The 20945-nt window shown below is 46.1% G+C and overlaps 1 protein-coding gene across 4 annotated transcripts in view; it reads right to left on the bottom strand.

Annotated features, from left to right (window-relative positions):
• The window catches only part of adgrb3 (adhesion G protein-coupled receptor B3), a 1304794-nt gene that overhangs the window by 12556 nt on the left and 1271293 nt on the right, over nt 1-20945 (bottom strand). For all 4 annotated transcript variants that reach the window (XM_085996562.1, XM_085996563.1, XM_085996564.1 and 1 more), the window contains one exon: nt 12213-12856. In XM_085996562.1, coding sequence (XP_085852688.1) covers nt 12213-12856 — 644 coding nt within the window. The remainder of the gene's footprint in view (nt 1-12212; nt 12857-20945) is intronic.

The raw sequence follows: 20945 nt of genomic DNA, 5'->3' as shown, positions 1-20945 counted from the left end.
CTGCTGGTGAAATCACTGAGGTGACTGTCGCTGAAAGATGCTTTTACCCTAAACTACACCACCGTCCCTCCCTCCGGAAAATAAAGACAACCCCAGGTGGTCACAGGAGATGCCTAACATTGAGTTAACAAAGGAAATTCCCATTTGCCCAAAGATTGGAGTTTAACTAGATATAACAGATCAATGCTGTTCTAAATTAAAGGGTAGAAAGTCATGTAGAGGATGAGATGAACCAAGATCATTTCAAACATGGAAACTGAAAGAGAGAATGACTGAGAGAGAGGGGGTGAGCGAGGGAGAGACTGAGAGAAAGGGGCAAGAGAGGGAGAGAGAGACTGAGAGAGAGGGGCAAGAGAGGGAGAGACTGGGAGAGAGGGGTGAGAGAGGGAGAGGCTGAGAGAGGGGTAAGAGAGGGAGAGAGACTGGGAGAGAGGGGGTGAGAGGGAGAGAGGGGCAAGAGAGGGAGAGAGACTGGGAGAGAGGGGTGAGAGAGGGAGAGGCTGAGAGAGGGGTAAGAGAGGGAGAGAGACTGGGAGAGAGGGGGTGAGAGGGAGAGAGGGGCAAGAGAGGGAGAGAGACTGGGAGAGAGGGGGTGAGAGAGGGAGGCAGAGAGGGGCAAGAGAGGGAGAGAGGGACTGAGAGAGAGGGGCAAGAGATGGCGAGAGACTGACAGAGAGAGGAGAGAGAGACTGAGAGAGAGGGTGAGAAGGACAAGAGACAGCGAGAGGGAAAGAGACTGAGAGAGTGACTGAGACAGAGAGAGGGGAGAAAGTGACAGAGACAGAGGGGGAGAGAGTGACAGAAAGGGTGAGAGGGAAGAGAGAGACTGAGAGAGAGATAGAGGGGGCGAGAGTGAGACAGAGAGGGGAGAGAGTGACAGAGAAGAGTGGGGGAGAGAGAGACTGAAAGAGAGAGGCGGAGAGAGCGACAGAGAGGGGCAAGAGAAGGAGAGACAGAGAGAGAAGGGTGAGGGAGAGGGGGAGTGGGAGGAATAATGAGAGGGGGTGAGAGAGAGAGACTGAGGGGGGCGAGAAAGGGAGAGATAAAGAAAGGGGAGAGAGGGAGCGAGGGACTTTGAGGGAGAGAGACAGAGAGAGAGAGAGAGGGGGAGAGAGGGAGGCCAAGAGAGGGAGGGAGAGAGGGCAAGAGATACTGAGGGAGAGATGGGACAAGAGAGGGAGAGAGAGAGGGGTGAAAGAGGGAGAGACTGAGAGAGGGAGAAAGACAGAGGGCGGCAAGAGAGAGAGAGACTGAGAGGGAGAGAGAGTGGGGGAGAGAGGGGCAAAAGATACTGAGGGAGAGAGGGGGCAAGAGAGGGAGAGAGGGGGGAGATTAAGAGCGAGGAACAGAGAGAAGGGGACGAGAGAGGGAGAGACTGAGAAGGAGGGGGCGAGAGACTGAGGGAGAGGGCGAGATAGAGACTGAGGGAGAGACTGAGAGGGAGAGAGAGGGCGAGAGAGAGACTGAGGGAGAGACTGAGAGGGAGAGAGAGGGCGAGAGAGAGAAAGACAAAGAGAGAAGGGGCGAGAGAGACCGAGAAAGAGAGGGGGGGGGGACGAGAGAGGAAGAGGGGCAAGACAGGGAGGGAGAGAGAGACTGAGAGTAGGGGGCCGAGAGAGGGAGAGAGGCAGTGTGAGAGAGGGAGAGAGCAAGAGAGAGAGTTAGAGAGGGTGGGATTTCAAAGACTGTTGATTTCTACACAATAAGGTGAGCAATCTATCTTCATGCTGTATAGATGATATTATGTGATAATCTCTCCCAAAGTGCTGCACTTTAGAAGTTGTGATGATTAAAATGGTACGTTATTGATCGCAACCACAGGGGATGAGACTGATTGACCAGGTATTGGCTAGACCATAATTTCAGTCTTTTTTAAATTGACTGTCGTTCAAAAATACTATACCACACAAGCAAAGCAATCGGATAGCAGCTCAATGTCCTCGAGAGTGCTTTTTTAAATGAATTGTCGAGATATTGGCATCGCCAGCAAGACCAACATTTATTGCCCATCCCTATTTGCCCAGGGTACTCCCAGTGCTTTTAGGGAGGTAGTTCCAGGATTTTGACCCAGTGACGATGAAGGATCGGCGAGATATTTCCAAATTGACTTGGAGGGGAACTTGGAGTTGATTGTGTTCCCATGCACCTACTGCCCTTGCCCTTCTAGGTGGTAGAGGTCGCGGGTTTGGGAGGTGATGTCGAAGAAGCCTTGGCGAGTTGCTGCAGTGCATCTTGTAGATGGTATACACTGCAGCCACAGTACGCTGGTGGTGGAGGGAGTGAATGTTTAAGGTGGTGGATGGGGTGCCAACTTAGTTGGCTGCTTTGTCCTGCGTGGTGTCGAGCTTCTTGAGTGTTGTTGGAGCTGCACTCATCCAGGCAAGTAGACTATTCCATATCACTCCTGACTTGTGCTTTGTAGGTGGTGGAGAGGCTTTGGGGAGTCAGAAGGTGAGTCATTCGCCGCAGAATACCCAGCCTCTGACCTGCTCGTGGCCACAGTATTTATGTGGCTGGTCCAGTTGAGTTTCTGGTCAATGGAGACCCGCCAGGAACATCCTGGTGGTTGCATGAGGTTCCCTGTACCTGTCTGTGCTCAGCTGCTGTTTGTGGTTGTCTGAATGGTGTCACAAGACAGGGCTGAAGAGGGTAGCCTGGGTCCCCTAATGACCATCCTTGTAATTTGCCTTTTCCTTTAAATAATTCTGGGACAGTGGGTTGTCCTAAAATGAAGACAAAGAGCCGACTTTAACTCGCTCCTCCTGCGTAAATGAGGTGGTAGCGGCCTGAAAATGGCGTTGGATTGCTTACCACCCTGTTTACACTGGCACTCTAGTTGCCCTCATCTTGGGTAGGGTCCTGAGATGGGTGGCCGGACGGCCTGACTGATTCTGGTGGAAGGCTACCTGTACTATGCAAATCAGGGCCCAATGATGTACACTGGACCCCAATCGCAGATTAGAGGTATGCTCCATCCATTTGCACCAGGTGTTGTTGAATGGCGTAACCAGCAGTCCTTAAAGCAGTCAGAAAATGGCCCAGGCTCTTCCTGGGCCCGCAAAATAAACTCCCACCCACCAACCCCCTCGGCTTCGACTGACGGCCAGCTCAGTATGGGAACTGACCGATTTTCCAACCTCCCACAACTGCCGAGCTGCAGCGGAGAATCCTGCAGTGTCCCGGCAGCATGTAACTGAGGCCAAGGCCTCAAAATGGCTCAGGCATCAATGCGGCAACAATGTTAGTGAAATGGAAGTCGTTGATGGAAGCGATGGAATTGGGTACAGGGGACTGTAGGGCCCCATGGACTTCATCAATGATGACCTGGGCTCAGGTGAATCCTACTATGGGAAAAAAATGCACACCTCTCTGAATCTACTGTGGTCGTCCATGGAGAAAATAATGAAATTGCTTGCTTGGCTGAGCATTGCATCAGTCACCTGCTTGATACATCTGTACATTGCAGATTGACTGATGCTGCTGATGGCAGGTTAGAATGAGGCGAAACCATACACATTCAGGGTTGTCCTTGTGGTGGAAAAAGACTTGTATTTATATAGCACCTTCCTGCACGACCATTGGACATCCCAAATTGCTATACAGCCAATGAAGTACTTTTTGAAGTGCAGTCACTGTTTTATTGTAGGAAATGCGGCAGCCAATTTGCACACAGTAAGCTCCCACAAACACCAATGTGATAATGACCCGATAATCTGTTTTAGTGATGTTGATTGAGGGATAAATATTGGCCAGGGCACTGGGGATAACTCCCCTGCTCTTCTTCAAAATAGTGGCATGGGATCTTTTACGTTCACCTGGGAGAGCAGGCAGGGCCTCGGTTTAACATCTCATCTGAAAGACAGCACCTCCGACAGCGTAGCACTCCCTCAGCACTGCACTGGAGTGTCAGCCTAGGTTTTGTGCTCAAGTCTCTGGAGTGGGACTTGAACCCACAACCTTCTAACTCAGAGGTGAGAGTGCCAAGCTGGCTAGAAGTCAAATTCCTTGAGGTGGTATAACTCTTGTCAACTGCCTCCTGAGTGAATATCCCGCCCATTGTGATCTCCCAGTATATACAGACTGATACAATCTGACCTGTTTCACACCCTTCATTTCATCTTTTTCCTCATCCTCCAAAAACCCTAAACCTTTGGAAAAAAAGGCCAGATACAAAATTGTTCTGAAAATAAGACCCATCAGAAATCTAAAGATAAAGTGCACTTTCAGATATTCTTCATCTTAAAACACCAGACTTCTCTTTAATGGCTTTCAGCCCAGAAAGTCCCTGCCTGCTCCCTCAGCCTATTTTTTACAGGTTGACGCAAAGCATGAGAGCATTCCTGACAGGAATCTCGGAAAATTGTGTGCATCCTCATACACATCTTATATTTCAATACATTAGTAAATAATATTAGAAAAATATTATCATAATGATAATATTGATAAATAATGCTAATATTATTATGAAAATAAAGCTCTTAGCAGTTTTCAACTATAGCTCAGGCTCAACTGTGCATGCATGCTTAGAAATCTGGCAAGATTGATTCCGATTCAGTGCTCATTCTGCTCTCTGCTTTCACCAAGGACTGGAAAATGTTCCCTTTGAGCTGAGGATTATGCCATCTGCAGTATGGGGATTTGGTCACTAAAATTACACTACTCATGTAGTCTTCCAGCAAAAACCATGGCAAATAATACAGCTGTCTATCATCAGGGAAGTCTTCATAGCAGGGAAGTATTAAGTGTTCATAGCTGTCATAGGCTGAGGGAGCCTGTGTGAGTTTATGAAAACCAGGATTAAAGGTCTTAAAGGGGATTTAATATAAGCCTCTTAACGCAGAAGATCAGATAGCGAATCTCAAAGGACACCAGTCCCAAGCTGGCGAAAAGAGCCAATTGCTGCCACTTCAGCCATTCACCTTGCTTGGAAGAAGGCATCCGATGTGATGGAAAAACAACAGCAGGGGGCAATGGGTGACTCTGGTAGGTTGAAAAAGAAATGAAAATGAGCATCTAATAATGTAATATACAATGCAGGAAAAGATCATCACGTGTTTCAGAAATAAAAGATTCTAAAAGGGTGTTGGGCCTAATTGAATTTTCTGAGTAACATTCCTACAATTCAAAACTATAGGGAGAAATTACATTGCGCATTGTGGTTAATGTGTTGTATTAAAAATGTACTAGTTTGGTGAGTTAACATTAATGAAACATTACTGCATGTTACCTATGCTTTGGTAGCTAATGTTCCCTTTCATTTTTATTTTCCTGCGTGGTCCCTTTAACTGGCTGTGCGGCCCATTCAAATTTTTGCACATGGGCGGTTTCTTCCATTGACTGCTGCGCGGCCACGGGAACATGAGTGGTAGCATTCCTGCCAGAAGGTGCAGGGTTCGAACCCCAACCTAGACAGTCCCAGCGAGTGGAGACCAGAGCTCCGGCTCTGAATTCTGGGATGACATTCAGCGAGATAGTCGCGCCGGTGGGTGCGGGTGGCTTCCCCTTAACATACGGGTTGTGAGAGTCCATAATAGCCTCGAGCCGCCCCATCGGCTTGTATAAAGATGGTTACGGCCGTGGAAGGAGTGTTCATGCTGAAGCCTGTCAGACTGTTAATCAGCCTGCGAATTCTTCCACTATGTCGCACAAGTCTCAAGGGAAGAGTATAAAGATATGAAAACACCATCAACCCATGCTCCCAAAAATTCCTCCCAGGACAGAGCTAGGTTGTTAAACACCAATTTAAATTATGTTTTCTATCCAGCCAACACTATACTAATGACATTGCTACACTGATAGTGTTAAAGCAGACAAGGGAGTTGGCAAAAGGTCTGGTACAGAATAGGAAGCCGTAATTGGCACTCCCATGCAATGCTTCATGTGACAGGGGTCCATCAGCAATTGCAGCAGGCGGTTAAGAAGGCAAATGGTATGCTGGCCTTCATAGCGCGAGGATTCGTGTACAGGAGCAAGGATGTCTTGCTGCAGTTGTACAGGGCCTTGGTGAGACCACACCTTGAGTATTGTGTGCAGTTTTGGTCGCCTTATCTGAGGAAGGATGTTCTTGCCATGGAGGGAGTGCAGTGAAGATTCACCAGACTGATACCTGGGATGGCAGGAATGACGTATGAAGAGAGAATGGGTCGATTAGGCTTATATTCGCTAGAGTTTAGAAGAATGAGAGGGTATCTCATTGAAACTTATAAAATTCTAACAGGACTAGACAGACTAGATGCAGGAAGGATGTTCCCGATGGAGGGGGAGTTCAGAACCAGGGGTCACAGTCTAAGGATAAGGGGTAAGCCATTTAGGACTGAGATGAGGAGGAATTTCTTCACCCAGCGAGTGGTGAACCTGTGGAATTCTCTACCACACAAGGCAGTTGAGGCCAATTCATTAAATATATTCAAGAAGGAGTTAGATATATTTCTTAAGGCTAAAGGGATCAAGGGATATGGGGAGAAAGCAGGGACAGGGTACAGAATTTGGATGATTAGCCATGATCTCATTAAATGGCGGAACAGGCTCGAGGGGCCGAATGGCCTACTCCTGCTCCTATCTTCTATGTTTCTATTTGACTGTGGAAGTTAGCACTTCCTGTATGATCTTCCTTCAATTAATTTCAATATACTGGAATCATGCAAGTTATGTTGAGCTTTGTGGCTGAATCCTGATACCCGCTGCTGCGATGTGAAGCTCTCTGCCCAGAGCACTAATTCATAAAGTCTACCCTGTTTGAAAGAGCAGGTCAGCTATTTCAGTGGTTCAGCAAGACTTATTTCACTCGATGTTTCAGAGGGGGAGAATAGTAGGATCAGCGGAGGGAGGGACGGGGAGGAGTACTCCCACTGGAGTAGGACCACCAAGATCCACTACTACCCTATACAACAGTGTCAGCAACAAAGATACCTCGAGCTCACTGAGGAGGAATGAGTGAGGAGCCAACACCAAGCAGATAAATCGTGACATCTCCTGGAACCAGTTCTCCAGCCAAAGATCAACATCAACACCGTTGGCAGTGATGAAGGCACTCAACTTTTTTTTATGACAGTTTCGTTCTGGGCAAAGGGTAAGAGATATGATAAGAATTAATCTTGTTATGGTGCATCACTGCAGAACCCTGTTTTCACATTACAATCTGCACCAGCATGCAGCAGCAATGAGAGAGGCTGAGAGGCTTTTTCAAAAGGTGTGGCAGGACAGGACACCATCAACCAAGTGGCAATCGTTTGACATCAGCAACAGAGAAGGATACCATCTGATGAATGTTCAATCTGTGGCCAGAAGAAACCATGACACCCATATCTCGAGGAATCGCATGTTCCCCACTTATTCTAGGTGAAAAAACAATGCTGATTGTCTGTTTACAATGAGGCACTTCTATGCAATCACGATACTCCCCCTACCTCCCAGCAATGGGCAATGGACATACAACAAAGCACGTTCATGGAGCAGCATTAGGCAGACTGGTTCAACAACAGTTTCAATATTTCGATGGCACCAGGGTGTTTTACAAAATGCTCTGGAGAGAATTGGCAGAATGGTTGTGGTGCATTGCGTGCTGCACAAGGAAAGAGGCATACATCTGTTTGTGGAGGCTGAGGAGCAGCAACAAGACATGGCCACAAGAGGACAAGGAGCCAGCAGAAGCTCAGCAGCCACTGCAAGAAGCAGAACAGGTCTGCCAGTTTCTGCAGCAATAGTTCTTTCCTCGAGGCCTGCCTTTATGTTTGAGCGGATGAATTTTCAAAGTTTAAATAACCTCAATAGTATAGTTTATTAAATTTGAAACTAAATAACAGTAAAGTTTAAGGTAATGGGTCATGTCTTTATTGAAAGTAATAGTGAATGTGTGGTGTATTTATTGTGATGTACTGTGTTATCTACCCCTTGTACTGAGTGTACCAGTGTGGTGCTAAATCTACTTCACTAAAGAAGGAACTTCCATTTATGTAACACCTTACTATGTGCTCCAGATGTCCCAAAGTGTTTCACAACCAATAGGTTCCTTTTGAAGTGCATTCACTGTTGTAATGGAGGTAATGTGGCAGCTGGTTTATACACAGCAAGCTCTCAGAAACAGCAAATGAATAAATGAACAGTTGATCCGTTTGAGAAATAAATGTTGGCTGGGACACCAGGAGAACGCCTTGCTCTTCCTTGAATAGTGCCATGGAATCTTTTACATGCACCTGAACAGGCAGATGGGGCTGTAGCTTAATGTCACATCTGAGAGACAGCACCCTCCAGTAGTGCAGCACTCCCTCAGTACCAGCACTGAAGCATCAGCCTGGGTTATGGACTCATGTCCCAGAGTGAGGCTTGAACCCAAGGCCTTCTGACTCAGAGATGAGAGTGCGACCCACTGAGTCAGACTGATGCTGTTCTTAAGTGACATTCTGCTGGAAGGAATCGGTGTGGAGGCTTCCTGAGCGTTGTGCAGTAGTCCTGTTTGTGATTCAACTTGTCACTTCAACATGTGAGAGACCCAGATGGATAGCCAGCTGCAGGGCATGTTTGCTTCTCTTGCTACTTGTCTAGAGGCAGCTGTAGTCAAGGGGCTGATGGGTATGTGAGAATTGCCTAACTGTTCCTGTGTTTTTGGCACCATGCCTCTGCTGGAGGACATGTCCTTATGTCAGCCATTGCTCTGGTCAAGCAAACAAGGGCAGACTGCCCATATGGGAAATTTGCAATCCAACAAGGCCTCTGAATCACTCATTCATAGTCCCTTGCAGTCTGTCTCCAAGCGCACTGAAGCTGGCTGTTATCACAGTGCAGAGCGTGGAACTGAATGCTCATTAGTGAGACCATTCTGGAGAGATGCTCCAACTGTGCTTGCTGCATGTATGTCTTAGATCTCCCCTTCTTATGCCACTGATGCTGCTCAATGGCTGTCTGGGAACTTCCTGAGATCAGGGTCAAGAAGCAACTTAGAGTGCCCAAGGTGAAGTTATCCTTCTGCTCAGCAGCAAAGATCACTTCTGCAGCCTCTACCTCACCGCCCTGCACACGCTGGGGTCAATTTTCATCTTCACCACGTGGCTGTAACTTGGTGGAGCGGATCACCCGCCCATTATAGAACCCGTCCAATTATCATTCCATTGAAATCAATGGTATGGAAGTGATGTAGGTTCTTCAATGGGTGGGCAATTCGCTCCGTCAGCTTACTGCCACACATGTCGACAAAAACATATCCTTCCTCTAAATCTGTAAAACCCCACAGAGCACCTATCTCTGGGTTGTTGTCTGCTTCAAGCGGTAGTAACACTAAGTGCTGGGGTGAGGCTTGTTGCTGAGAAGGCCTATCGTGCTGCTCCTGTCCTACCTGTAACAAGAGACAGAAATAGCACATGAAAAAATCAATAGTTCAATGAGCCAGCACAGTTACAGCTTTATATCTGTTGAGAAAACATATGTGCAGGGAAGGTGTGTGATTAGAATTATACAAACCTGCTGTGTATTCTTGTCCTCCATCCTGCATGTCATCCACACCAGGTACAGCTCCCCCAGCCAGTGACCTGTATGCTGGCATCTTGCAAGGGGGTGAAGCCTTGGTCTTGCTGTACCTTTCTCTACAAAGGGAAGATAAATAAAGATGAAGATGCAATCACTGAGTGAATATTGTGTGCTGTGCATTTTAGCCAGTAGTACAGTTTTATGGCTTTAGGGATGGATAGCTTACCTGCAGAAAGTGTGTGAGAATGAAGGTGACGGAGTGCACTGTAATTGTTAACTGCAAGTGTGAGTAATGACAGTCTTCAATCTTTTTCAGCTGCATCATTCTAGTTTCTCCTTTTTTTTGGTCCTGTTGTGCTACTTAACAAGTATGTTCATATTTATGATAGCAAAATACTGCGGATGCTGGAAATCCGAAACAACAACAGAAAACGCTGGAAAAACTCAGCAGGCCAAGCAACATCTGTGGAGAGAGAAATAGAGTCAACGTTGACACAGAACAAACGTTGACTCGGTTTCTCTCTCCACGGATGTTGCCTGGCATGTTCATCTTTATGTTTACTTGTGTTATACTTGCAGCAGGTTACTGGATAATTTCAGGCTAAATATACCAACGGAGTCAAACAAATTCTCTGAGACCTGTAATTTACTTTGACTGTCATCAGTGCCTACTTCCCATAAATGGCAGCAGCCACATTTGTTCATGTTAATTCTTCTCTCCAACTTTGACGCTGTTCTTTGAGCCTGACACCTTCTTCCAGATGTTCTTCCAGCATCTCCTGGTATGTGATCTCTCGTTGCCCTCCCCTGTGATGGCCTCCCTCTGGGCACTGATGGCTTGCCCTTCCATTCTGCCACGCCCTTGTTATCGTCTACTATGACCTAAAGATGCTGATCCACAAATACTTCTTTACGTCTTCTTGTTCTCCAACCGCTCTTCCCAGAAGCTCCGCACACCACAGCCAAATTGGCCCCAGACCACTCTATATATCGGTTAGGTGACTGTTTAGCTGGTTCATCAGCAACCTTGCAGGTACTTTTCCCCACTAGCTTTAAACCCAACTCATCCACCTGAGCTTCCAGAAAGCACACTGAGTAAAGTTGTGTGTTCCTGTGGGTTGTACAAAAGAGCATAAAGTTGAACACCCATTTAATGCACTACGTGTGCAATTAGAGTAATTCCACCCAATAATATACCCTGCACAGATTGTAACTGAGGATATTAAAATACCTTACACAAACTATAACAGAATATTACAATAACTTCCACAATCTGTAAACATGGAGTATTAAAATATCTTGCACAAGATGTAATGAAGTATAAAAATACCTCCCACAATCTGTAAACATGGAGTATTAAACTACCTTGTACAAACTGGAATGGAGTAATAAATATCATGTATAAACTGTAACATAGCGCAAAATGGAGCACAGAATGTTAAAATGCCTTGTACAAACTGTAACACAGAACACTGAATTGTCTTGTACAAATTGTAACATATTCTGTTCTCCTTGTCAACTTTTTCCTTCTTATTCTCTCTTGATCCACTGACTGGCAATGGATCTGTTCAAATACGTGGTGGCCAAAAATCTGTTGCATCTTCAAGTAACTGCCTGCACGCATCGACCTGGGTCCCCTAATGCTGACCCCACCAAAGTTGGTAGGTTGGGGGGGAGGTGGGGGTGGGGGAGGTATCTGCGTTACTAGGATGCATCTTAGGTGCCCACATTGCCTAGGGCTGCAGTGGAAGGGTGCCAGGCTGCAGGGTCCCTATTGGAAAGGAGTCACTAGTGCTCCTCAGCCCCCTTTGCAAGGTGGCCGATATAAAGCAAAATTTTCCCTTTGGGGATCGGAGGAAGGGGTTCCTGGACACAGTCCAGATCTAGACCCCTCGGTGGTCGCCATTTGGGGGCGGGCAGTATGTATGGTCTTAAATGCGTAACTGGTGCAAAGGTCACCCATCGCTTGGTAGGCCAGGAACCAGGGAACTCCCATGGACTGGGAGTCCCCGCCCCTGACCCAACCCCTTCCTATGCTGATGGCCTTGTTTGGGCTGGGCTGGATGGAGGCGCTAACCCTTACAAGGCCCTCAGAAAACTGCCATGTAAGGTTGGGGCCCTGATTTCTGACCTTTCCATTGCACTTGAGTGTACTGGAAGTGCCAAGGAGTGTCAGCCCCCTGGATATTCTACATCTTCAATTGATTATATTTATAAATTCAGCTATATGCAGAAATGTAATAGCTTTGATCGTTTACTTAAACAATTACATAATGTAACTACGCACTAAGCAGCCACTTTGTTACCCAAACCCTTTAATCCCGTGCCTGTTTATTAAAGCCTCGGAATTTCTGTTGGTGACATTCGTGTAATGGATTCATATGACGTTCCTTGCCTGCTATTTTAGGGGAGATGTTAACACATTGAAAATAAAGGGGGTAAATGCCTGCATTAAACTAGAGGATAAAGGAAAGCAGTACAAATGAATTGCATCTGAAGATTTGAGTGTTAATACTGGCAAAAGTTATTTAAAGGTTATAAGGTTTACTTGGTGGAGCAGTTTCTTTTCTCTTGAGGGCTGTACAGAATAAGTTGTAACTTGTAGTGGGTTGAAAATTAATGGATAGACATGATAAACAACAACATCACATTCTCCAGATAAATAAGTCGAACAATCCACCTCAATAGGAGTCCACCCCATGTACGTAGCTCGAGTACATTTTTCTGCATTGTTTTGATGTAAACCTACTAACCTCTAAAGAACTCATGGATACTGTTGAGCCTGTTTCACTCCTTGATAGTGCAGTGTTATTTTCATCAAGTTCTGAAACAATGAAGTTCTTTACAGCTGACCGAGGCTCAAATGGTATGTTCTGTTTGTGTTCTTGTGTGGTGAGGTGCTGATCTAAATTGAAACTGATGTGATCCATCACAGGTGCACTTGTATTAAATTCAGGATTAACCTTAAAATGCATTAACCTATCGTGTGGCATGCCTTCCATGCTGATATTTAATTTGCTTTCATCTTTAATGATAGGTTGGACATTTGCTGAGCCTCTTGGCATTACAATGTATTCACTCTCCATCATCCGCTCTTGGGCTTGGGCCAACTCAGCATCCCCTGCTCTTAGATTGTCATCAGTGCATAAATAAACTGTCCGTCGCAATTCACTGTTGTCTTTCTTTATACATTGCTCAGTCAACTCGTTCATTCCGATTGGTACATGCATAGTCGGCGGTTGTATCAAAACTTTGGAAATGATATTTCCAGGGAGGGTTGAAAAATTCATGCCTTCAGGGTTGATTCCTTTCTCCTCCTCGTCGTCATTCAGAGAGATCCTTGACAATGTTCCTGTTATGGTAGCAGCGCGACAGCTCCCGATATCTTTGTGAAGGACTGTGGGTCGAAGAATCATCAGTTAGAATTAGAAATTCAACAACTACTAAATTATTGTTAATGTATCTTGTCCTTTTTTTAACATTGTCAAATTGTAGTTCATTCTATTTCACCAAGTCATTTGATATTTTAATAGTCGCTCCATCACTGAAGATGATGCCTTCTCCCAAAAGATATTAAGATCATTAATACTTAATTTTAATCTAGTAATAAGAGGATAACTGTGTCATTGAAATGGTTTGTTTTTGCAGTTACAACATAGGAATATAGGAATTGCTGGCTGAAAAAAGAGGTCCATCTAGTTCACCTTCTACCAACCTTCTACCATCCTGGTAGTCACATGATACAATGATAATGGAGTCCTTGAAATAATGCTTTAAATGTTAATATTTGAGATGAATTAAAATGAACAGTATTTATTTAAGGTAAACCTCTCAATATATTAATAGCGTAACAGAAAGTAGTTACAGAAAGCAAATAAGAAGGAGGAGGTTGACAAAAGAAGGAACTGTTAAGGGGTGCTGGACATCATTGCCCATGAACCATGGTTCATTTCTCAATAAACCACTTTTACAAGGTTTATTTTATATTCAATTCTAGTTGAAATTCAAGAGTGCAGGTATTATGGATTGGTACAGGCCCGCTGACTGGTGGTGTGTTCCAACACAGTTTATGTTCTGGTTTAATGAAGGACAAAGCAGAGAAAAATTAAAGCTGACATTCCAGACCCAGAACAACAGCGTGTTGAAAATCAGGCTCCAATCCTTCAGGGTTGCCCTGGAGTCTCTAAGAATTGAAGATTAATCTCCTGGACACTGCTGCGAGCAACCCAGGAGAAAAAGCATAAGGGCAATAAAAAAATGATGTTTTTTTCCATTTTCTTTGAACACTTTGTTTATTAGTTCTAGCAATATTTGGAAATGGGAAAAAGGCCTGTTTGACTGGACAGGCCCGTTGGAGGTGGGAGGTCATGTGATGAAGCCTTCAGGAACATGTCCAGCCAGAGTTGGCAACCCTAGTTGGAAAGGAGAGGTGAAATGAGAAGTATGAAAATTTGGGAGATTTCTGCTTTACTTTTATATCACCACACAGAATATACATGGCCATATCTGATTATACAGGATAAATGTGTTTTAAAAATCACTAGAGTTAAGATGAAGGCTGTCTATCCTTATTAAACTTCAAAATGAAGACGAGATCCTGGCTGTCTGCAAGGCAGGTCCTTTGATCTGTAGATTAGCCAAGATGCAAAGGATTTGTTCTGGGTGCTGTTTGGTCTTTTGAAGGACAATGGGCACTTTGGGGGAAAAATCCAGTATCGCCCCGTTTGGGGCGCGATTGTCGGCCGTGCGCAAAGTTCAGCGCCTGGCGCTAATTATCGCCTCCGACAGCAAACTTGGCTTTTATCGCCCCTGGAGGTGATTGGAGCGCTAAATCAGGCGCTTCACACCTGTCTTAAGGCGCAAACGCCGAGGAGCGAGGCGCTACCAGAGCGCTGGCGAAGCAAGGAAGGGCAAATCAAAATAAACCTGCAAAGTGCTGCTCAGTACTCAAAACTGCATCACACAGCGTTGAATCTCTCCAGAAGTCTCTCTCTCTCTCTCTCTGTCAGACTGCGTGGTGCAAAAATGTCACCGACAAAAAAAGGCAGGAAGCGGTCGCCTTTAAATAGTGCTCCCCTAGTCCTTTTCTGACAGCATAACGCTCCCCTCAACCTGTCGTTGCTAGCGGCAGGCGGTAAGGCAGGGGGCGCCACTCAATATCCGGTCTGGGGCGCTAACGGGGTGTTGCGCACTCGACTGACGTCACAATCTGCCGGTGCAGGAGATCGTGGCGGTGGTGTTTAGCGCCACCGCAAAATGTCTAGTTAATTTCGCGAGCGGCACAAACATCGCCGCGCCCGGCCTCTAGTTGCTTTGCGCCCCATTAGCGCCCTCTTAAGGCACTAACGGGAGGCACAACCAACTGAATTTTTCCCCCTTTATTTGTAAACCTTCAGCCACTTCTGTTTCAAAGTGTGTGAGTTTACAGACAAATGTATTACATCCTAAATGGTTAAACCATCAAGGGAAATTTGTTTAAAAACATCGACAGGTAGGTGAGAACTGATTTCAATTCCTGCCAGGTATGAAAAGCAAATAGAGAATCAGCTGGTCAGAACTATACTGCTCATACCTTGTCCAATTAAGTGTTAAAAATGGCTAGCATCTCAATTGGGAGACCACTGAAAATAATTTGTTTGATCATCCAATGCCTGCTTCAGCATCAAAGATATATAAATGAGAAAGAGGTTTTTTCTCATTTCCTCGCTTTGCATTGCCTATACACGTGAGATGGCTGAGAGGGGCTCTGTTCGTATAACATTACATCAGACACTCACTCAAAAGCTACTGAAAAAGAACAACAAAGATCTCAGATTCTTTTCACGTTTTGAAACACTTGTGTAAATCCAGGATTGGACCACCAATTTCTTGCTCTGTCTTTCTGCTTCTATACAATTATCTTATTTGTAAATAAATTTGAAAATTAGTTTTAGCCTGAACGTAACAGTCTGACAATGTGGTATTTAATACCTTCTGGAGTAAAAAAAAGATTATGGTTCATAATCTTCATGATCTCTGACGTGTAATAAAATAACTAACGGTCAACTGTTAGTCCCATGGCCAGCTATCCCACTTACAGTTGCAGGTTTTGGTTCATGAGACTCGGTCTTTTTGTTGTTAACACAAGTAAAAACTGTCGGGAAAGACCAAATCATAACAGAGAGAAACATGACAATTAAGAGGAACATACTGGCCTGGATTTTCCAGGGCCTAGCCCCGCAAGTTCCATGTTTCCGCATGCGATGCGCATGCGTGAAAACCCGGAACTTGAGATCTGTCAAGTTTCAGCTTGACAGATTGTGCGAATGTGCAGGAAATGGACATTCACTGGCGCAGGGTTGGGTTATTTGCCCAACTACTGCCTAGCGATTGCCCATGAAACACTTACGCCTGGTAAAAGCAGGCCTAAGGCCTTCTTATACTAGCTTAAGGGTTTAAATAAATATTAAAATAACATTTTAAAAATCATTAAAACATTCAAAAACCTTTAAAATTAATTTAGATTATTTTTGGCCCCTTTAAAAATGTTTATATTTATTTTTCAAAAGATTCAATTTGTTTTAAATGTTTAATTGAATTGTGTTTTAATTAATTTTTAACATGTGATGATCTATTTTTATTTAAGTGGAGTGAAAGTGTGTTTTTTAGGGGACTCCTATTAAGCTTATGGGGATTCCGTACGTAAATGGAATCCCCACAAATATAATGGAAATCCCCCTCTGTGACTGGTTGGGTCGGCCCACGTGATCCCAGGGACGGTTGCGAACCACATGCGCCCCGGGATGCGTGGGCCTTTAAGCAGGCGTATGCCTGCAGGCCCAGGACCGCAAGAGTCCAAAGATACGGAGGCACCAGGTAGGTGCGGACTCTTTGGCCCCGATTTTCGGCTCGTGTGGGAAATGGTCGGGTTTCCCCGAATGTGGGGTTTCTGACACACATAAAAAAGTGTCAGCCAGCTCCATGCAATTTTCCCTCAAGTGGCCAATTAATTCCCAGCATGTGGGAAGCCTTGCTAATTGTCCAATTCGAGTCAGAAATCCCCACAGTATGATGTCATCATTCGTGGTGCTTTCAAAGTGTCCAGCAAGCTTCTCCACTTCTGCAGGCTTCTCAACCACTCTTGCACAATGGCAGAGGAGCCTGCACCAGCTGCTGCCAGCGGCAGAGGCCGAGCTGCCTTCAAATTTGACGAGGCTTCACTGCAGGCATTATTGGATGGGGTTAGGGCCCACAGGGAGGTCCTCTTCCCTAGGTCAGGGAGGAAGAGGCCTCCCACTGAGACCAATGCTGCATGGATGCAGGTGTCAGCAGATGCCAACTCGCTGGGAGTCACCAGAAGGACCTTGGCATTACATCTCTAACTCCTTCCTTAACTCCCCCACAGTACCACCCAGAGCCCCCGTCCTCACTGTGGAGGAGGAAGAGGCTGTGCAGCCAGACTCCTCAGAGGAAGCTCCAACCTCTGAGGGCGCAGCGTCAGCAGAAGTAAGCGCACCCAGCACCAGCGCAGACACTCACACCTCGGGGGGACCTTCGGGACATAGAGTAGTGTTGTCACCTGGTGTTTCACAGCTCACAAGTGAGCCTCAGCAGATTCTGGAGACAGGGACAGCAGTGGAGAGTCCTCGTCGGAGGGCGCAGGGCTCTGCCAGCTCAGCTCAGCTGCGCTGCATGTCGACCCTCTGCCTCTGGGTCCATCCGCAAGAGAAGAGGTGATGGATCTCCATGCACAGATGCAGGAGTCTCTGGCAGGTTTTGTCTCCAGGGTCGCTGCGAGTGTGGAGCGAATGGAGGAGTCCATAGCGACCATGAGCAGAGCCTTTGTGGAGTCATTGGCGCAGGATCGCATCACCATGGAAAGGTTGGCAACCTCCATGGAGGAGATAACTCGCCAGGGTACGGAAAACATGGTGAGTGCTCATAAGAGAATGACATCTCTTGAGGAGTGTTGGCCATCTGTTGAACAGAGAAACCAGATCTTCATGGAAGTCCTTCTGAGTAGGACTGCCAGTGCAGAAACGGGTCCCCATGGCCCCCTAAAGCGCAGCAAGGTGCTCTCAAGCCACTTCCAAGCGCTGGCCCCTTCTGGCCTGTGCAGCTTCAGGTGAGTGAGCAGCAGCCTGGTGCTCCTGGTGCTCATCCTGCTGTTCCTGGTTCTGCGGCTGCCGCCTCTGCTGCTGGAGATCCTCTAATGGCAAGAAGGGAAGGAAAAAAAGGCGTCCCATGCTTCTCGTAGATGCCTCCGCTGAGGAAGCGCTGAGTGAGGGTGGCGAGAGGGACTTCCCAGGAGATCGCATTGGAGAAGTGCGTGAGGCTCCAACCTTCCACAGCTGTGCCTAAGCCTTGAAGAAGTAGCCCCAAACCTGCAACAACAAGGTCCTTCAACATACAAGTGCTGTCCCTTTAAATTGCAGCTTCTCTGATTGACCTGCAGCTGACAGCAAGCAAGCAGGCAAGCTTCACGCCAGGTCTCAGCAGCGGGGTTCCCCGCAGGCGGGTTTCACGTGGGGAAAGCCCCAAAGTTGCAACGGCCCCGGAAAATCGACTTGCAACAAGCTGATTATTGGTAATTAATGTGCCGACGACCAGTCCCGCCAGCGACGGCCGGGACTGAAGTGGGGTGCGGGGAAACGGTGGTCCGAAAGTCGGACGGGGCAGGGAATCAGGCGGTGGGGGGGGGGGGGGGGGGGTCCCGAACTGCTTTTTTGCCGATTTTCGGCCCCCGACCGCCTGAAAAGCCACTCGACGGCGGCCAGAAAATTGACCCCTTTTTGCGGATCGGAGGCATTCGCCCACGGGAAGCCTCTGACTGCAATTTCCAGCTCACTCTCAATGTGGAAAGATGATGTTGTCTGAGAGTCAGTGGATATAGACCCGCACTTCAGTAGTGAAAAGTTCATGTCGGTGTGGTTAAATATAATTCCAATGGAGAAATAACTCATAAAAAATAAATATTAATAAAAGTAACACTAAATGCTCCTCAGCACGTGTGTACAATATGTGGTGTAAAAACTCAGCATTGTCCACACAAGGGCTGAACATGTTGACAAAGTTAATAAATGCAATTTGTGGCTTGATCACTTGTGTAATTGGAATGTTTTCAAAGAGCAACTGATTGATTAGAAAATTTTAAGCTAACTATCCTATTATCATGGTGAGTTTACTCTAATTAATGCATTAAATTACAACCATATGGTTCCTCCTAAAATAGATGATGGATCTGATAGGCCAGTGACAAATGTTGCCTGTATTAAGTTCAGCACGTGCCCTATTTTAAAGGGGTACAACATATAAAGAGTGTAAATTAACAAAAAAGTTTAAAGGGAACTTAACAAATTAAATTAAAATGCTATTTCCAGGGGTGATGATGCACTCCAGTCCCTCACCGTGGTGCCCACCGGTCGCGGAAACAAATGTTGAAGTGCATGGGTTAACACTTTGTGGTGAACACAATTTACGCAAATTTTGTTTTTAACTCTATTAAAAACACCTTGCAAATAATCTTAAAATGTTACATATCATGGCTACCTGTCTCTTGGCAGTACTTTTCACAGGGTGGCCTGTACCTTTACATAACACCTCACATTGCGCTGAAATCACAGAGGAGTTTCAGGAATGAGGGACTTCAGTTATGGAGGTGAAGTCGGGAAAGTTAAGACTCTTCTCCTTGAAACAGAGAGTTAAAAGGTGACCTCATTGAGGTTCTGATGAAAGGTCATCGACCTGAAACATTAACTCTGTTTCTCTCTCCACAGAAGCTGCTGAGTATTTCCAGCACTTTCTGTTTTATTTCAGATTTTCAGCATCTGCAGTATTTTGCTTTTGTATCATTGTTGTAAGTGACTGCGATTGATTTTACGCACATAGTTTGTATTATGTAACTATTCTCCACTCACTGCATTTTGCTGGAGAATTAATCCCGCTTTTATCGGGAGACATTGCTGTAGTTTTGGCCATAACTTCCGCTTGCTGTAGTTCATAGAGATTCTGTTCAAATAGACTCTGTAGCCTATTTGCTGAAAAACAGACTATTTGTTGTAAAATAGAGTGCTGTAAGTCCTGCGCCACCTCCAATTCATTGGCTGACAGTGGTGTCAGTACTCACTTCGAAAAATTAAAGTAACACCAAATTACAGAATGGGACATTGTATTAGATTCTAAGGGGTAAAACTCCTGCTGCTGATCATTTCAGACAAAAAGTTAGCATCAGTACAAATAAAGGACTAGAAATTCAGCACCTTTGTGCCTACCATTAGCACCTCGGGGGGGGGGGGGGGGGGGGCGGCGCTAACGGCGCAAAGGGCTTATCGCCCAGGGGGCAAAAAAAGCATCTCCCGAGAAATTTGGCGGGGCGTTGCTGAGGCGCTACCCACGCGAACCAGGCTGACCTCCGCTTGCAGGGCAGTATTTAAAGGGGAGGTGCGGCCGCGACCCACGTCACCATTTTCTTTTTTTGGCCGACCTCCAGGTCAGCCTTCCCTGGTGGGCCGTGGCGTGGTCCTGGCTGCCATCGCGCAGCCTGGCACCTCGTCTCGGTTTTGGGCTGTGGCTGCAGCACCATGCCGCCCTGGTGGCCACTGATGGCCCTGCAGAGTGCGCAGCAGCCCTCCCCCAAAACTGAAGGGGAGGGGCGTTGAAATGCGGCAGCGCTCCGCGGAGCCTCCGGTGAGCGCTGCCGATCGCGCCCCGACATCGCTTCAGTTACTGCCCCACCAGTGGGGCGGTAAGCCGAATTTAGCGGCCGGGGCGGTACTTCCGTGCCGGGCACTAAATGTCCGGCCTTAACTCGGTTACCACCCCCCAAATGGGGCGTAACTGAATTTTGCGCCCAAAGAGATTTTACTGAAATGATTGTCCAGAAAGAATTTTACCCCTAAAGCTCTGAGCATCTGTTGAATATTTAATCTGTAGGATTATTATAATTTATTTTATTTAGTAAAGTCTAATTTTTATTGAATGCTATTATCTATCTGGTGCAGTCTTCATTCTTTAAATGCTGCACATCCTTCTCACACTATAGTACAGTCTAGCTTGAAAGGTTCTGGGGAAATCATGTGCTAATTAGATGCACATAAGAGAGTTGCCATGATTTGCAACTAGACAGTGCTGTATATGTTCTCCTACTCCCACATTGTATAATCCCCATGACCTGGCTATTGTGCCAGCTTGTTTTCCCGAACAGCTAATCTAAAACTTGCTAACCATGAAAACCAGCCCTCAATAGCATGCCTCTGAAGAGCCTGTGGGGATGGACGGGTGGAAGAAGCATTTTATCTTAAGAATAAAAAATCTGTCAGGTAGGTAATCTATCTTTCTTCTTCATTCCACACCCGTCCAACAACAGCAACAACAACTTGCATTTATATAGCACCTCTAACATAGTAAAACGTCTCAAGGCGCTTCACAGGAGCGTTTAGCAAACAAAATTTGACACGAGCCACATAAGGAGCTATTAGAAATAACAACAGAAAATGCTGGAAAAACTC

Source organism: Somniosus microcephalus, chromosome 9 (assembly GCF_052327205.1).
Source record: "Somniosus microcephalus isolate GS21.2 chromosome 9, FLI_Smic_1.0, whole genome shotgun sequence".
In the NCBI taxonomy this organism is placed as follows: domain Eukaryota; kingdom Metazoa; phylum Chordata; class Chondrichthyes; order Squaliformes; family Somniosidae; genus Somniosus; species Somniosus microcephalus.
This window is presented reverse-complemented; position numbering and strand designations above follow the sequence as displayed.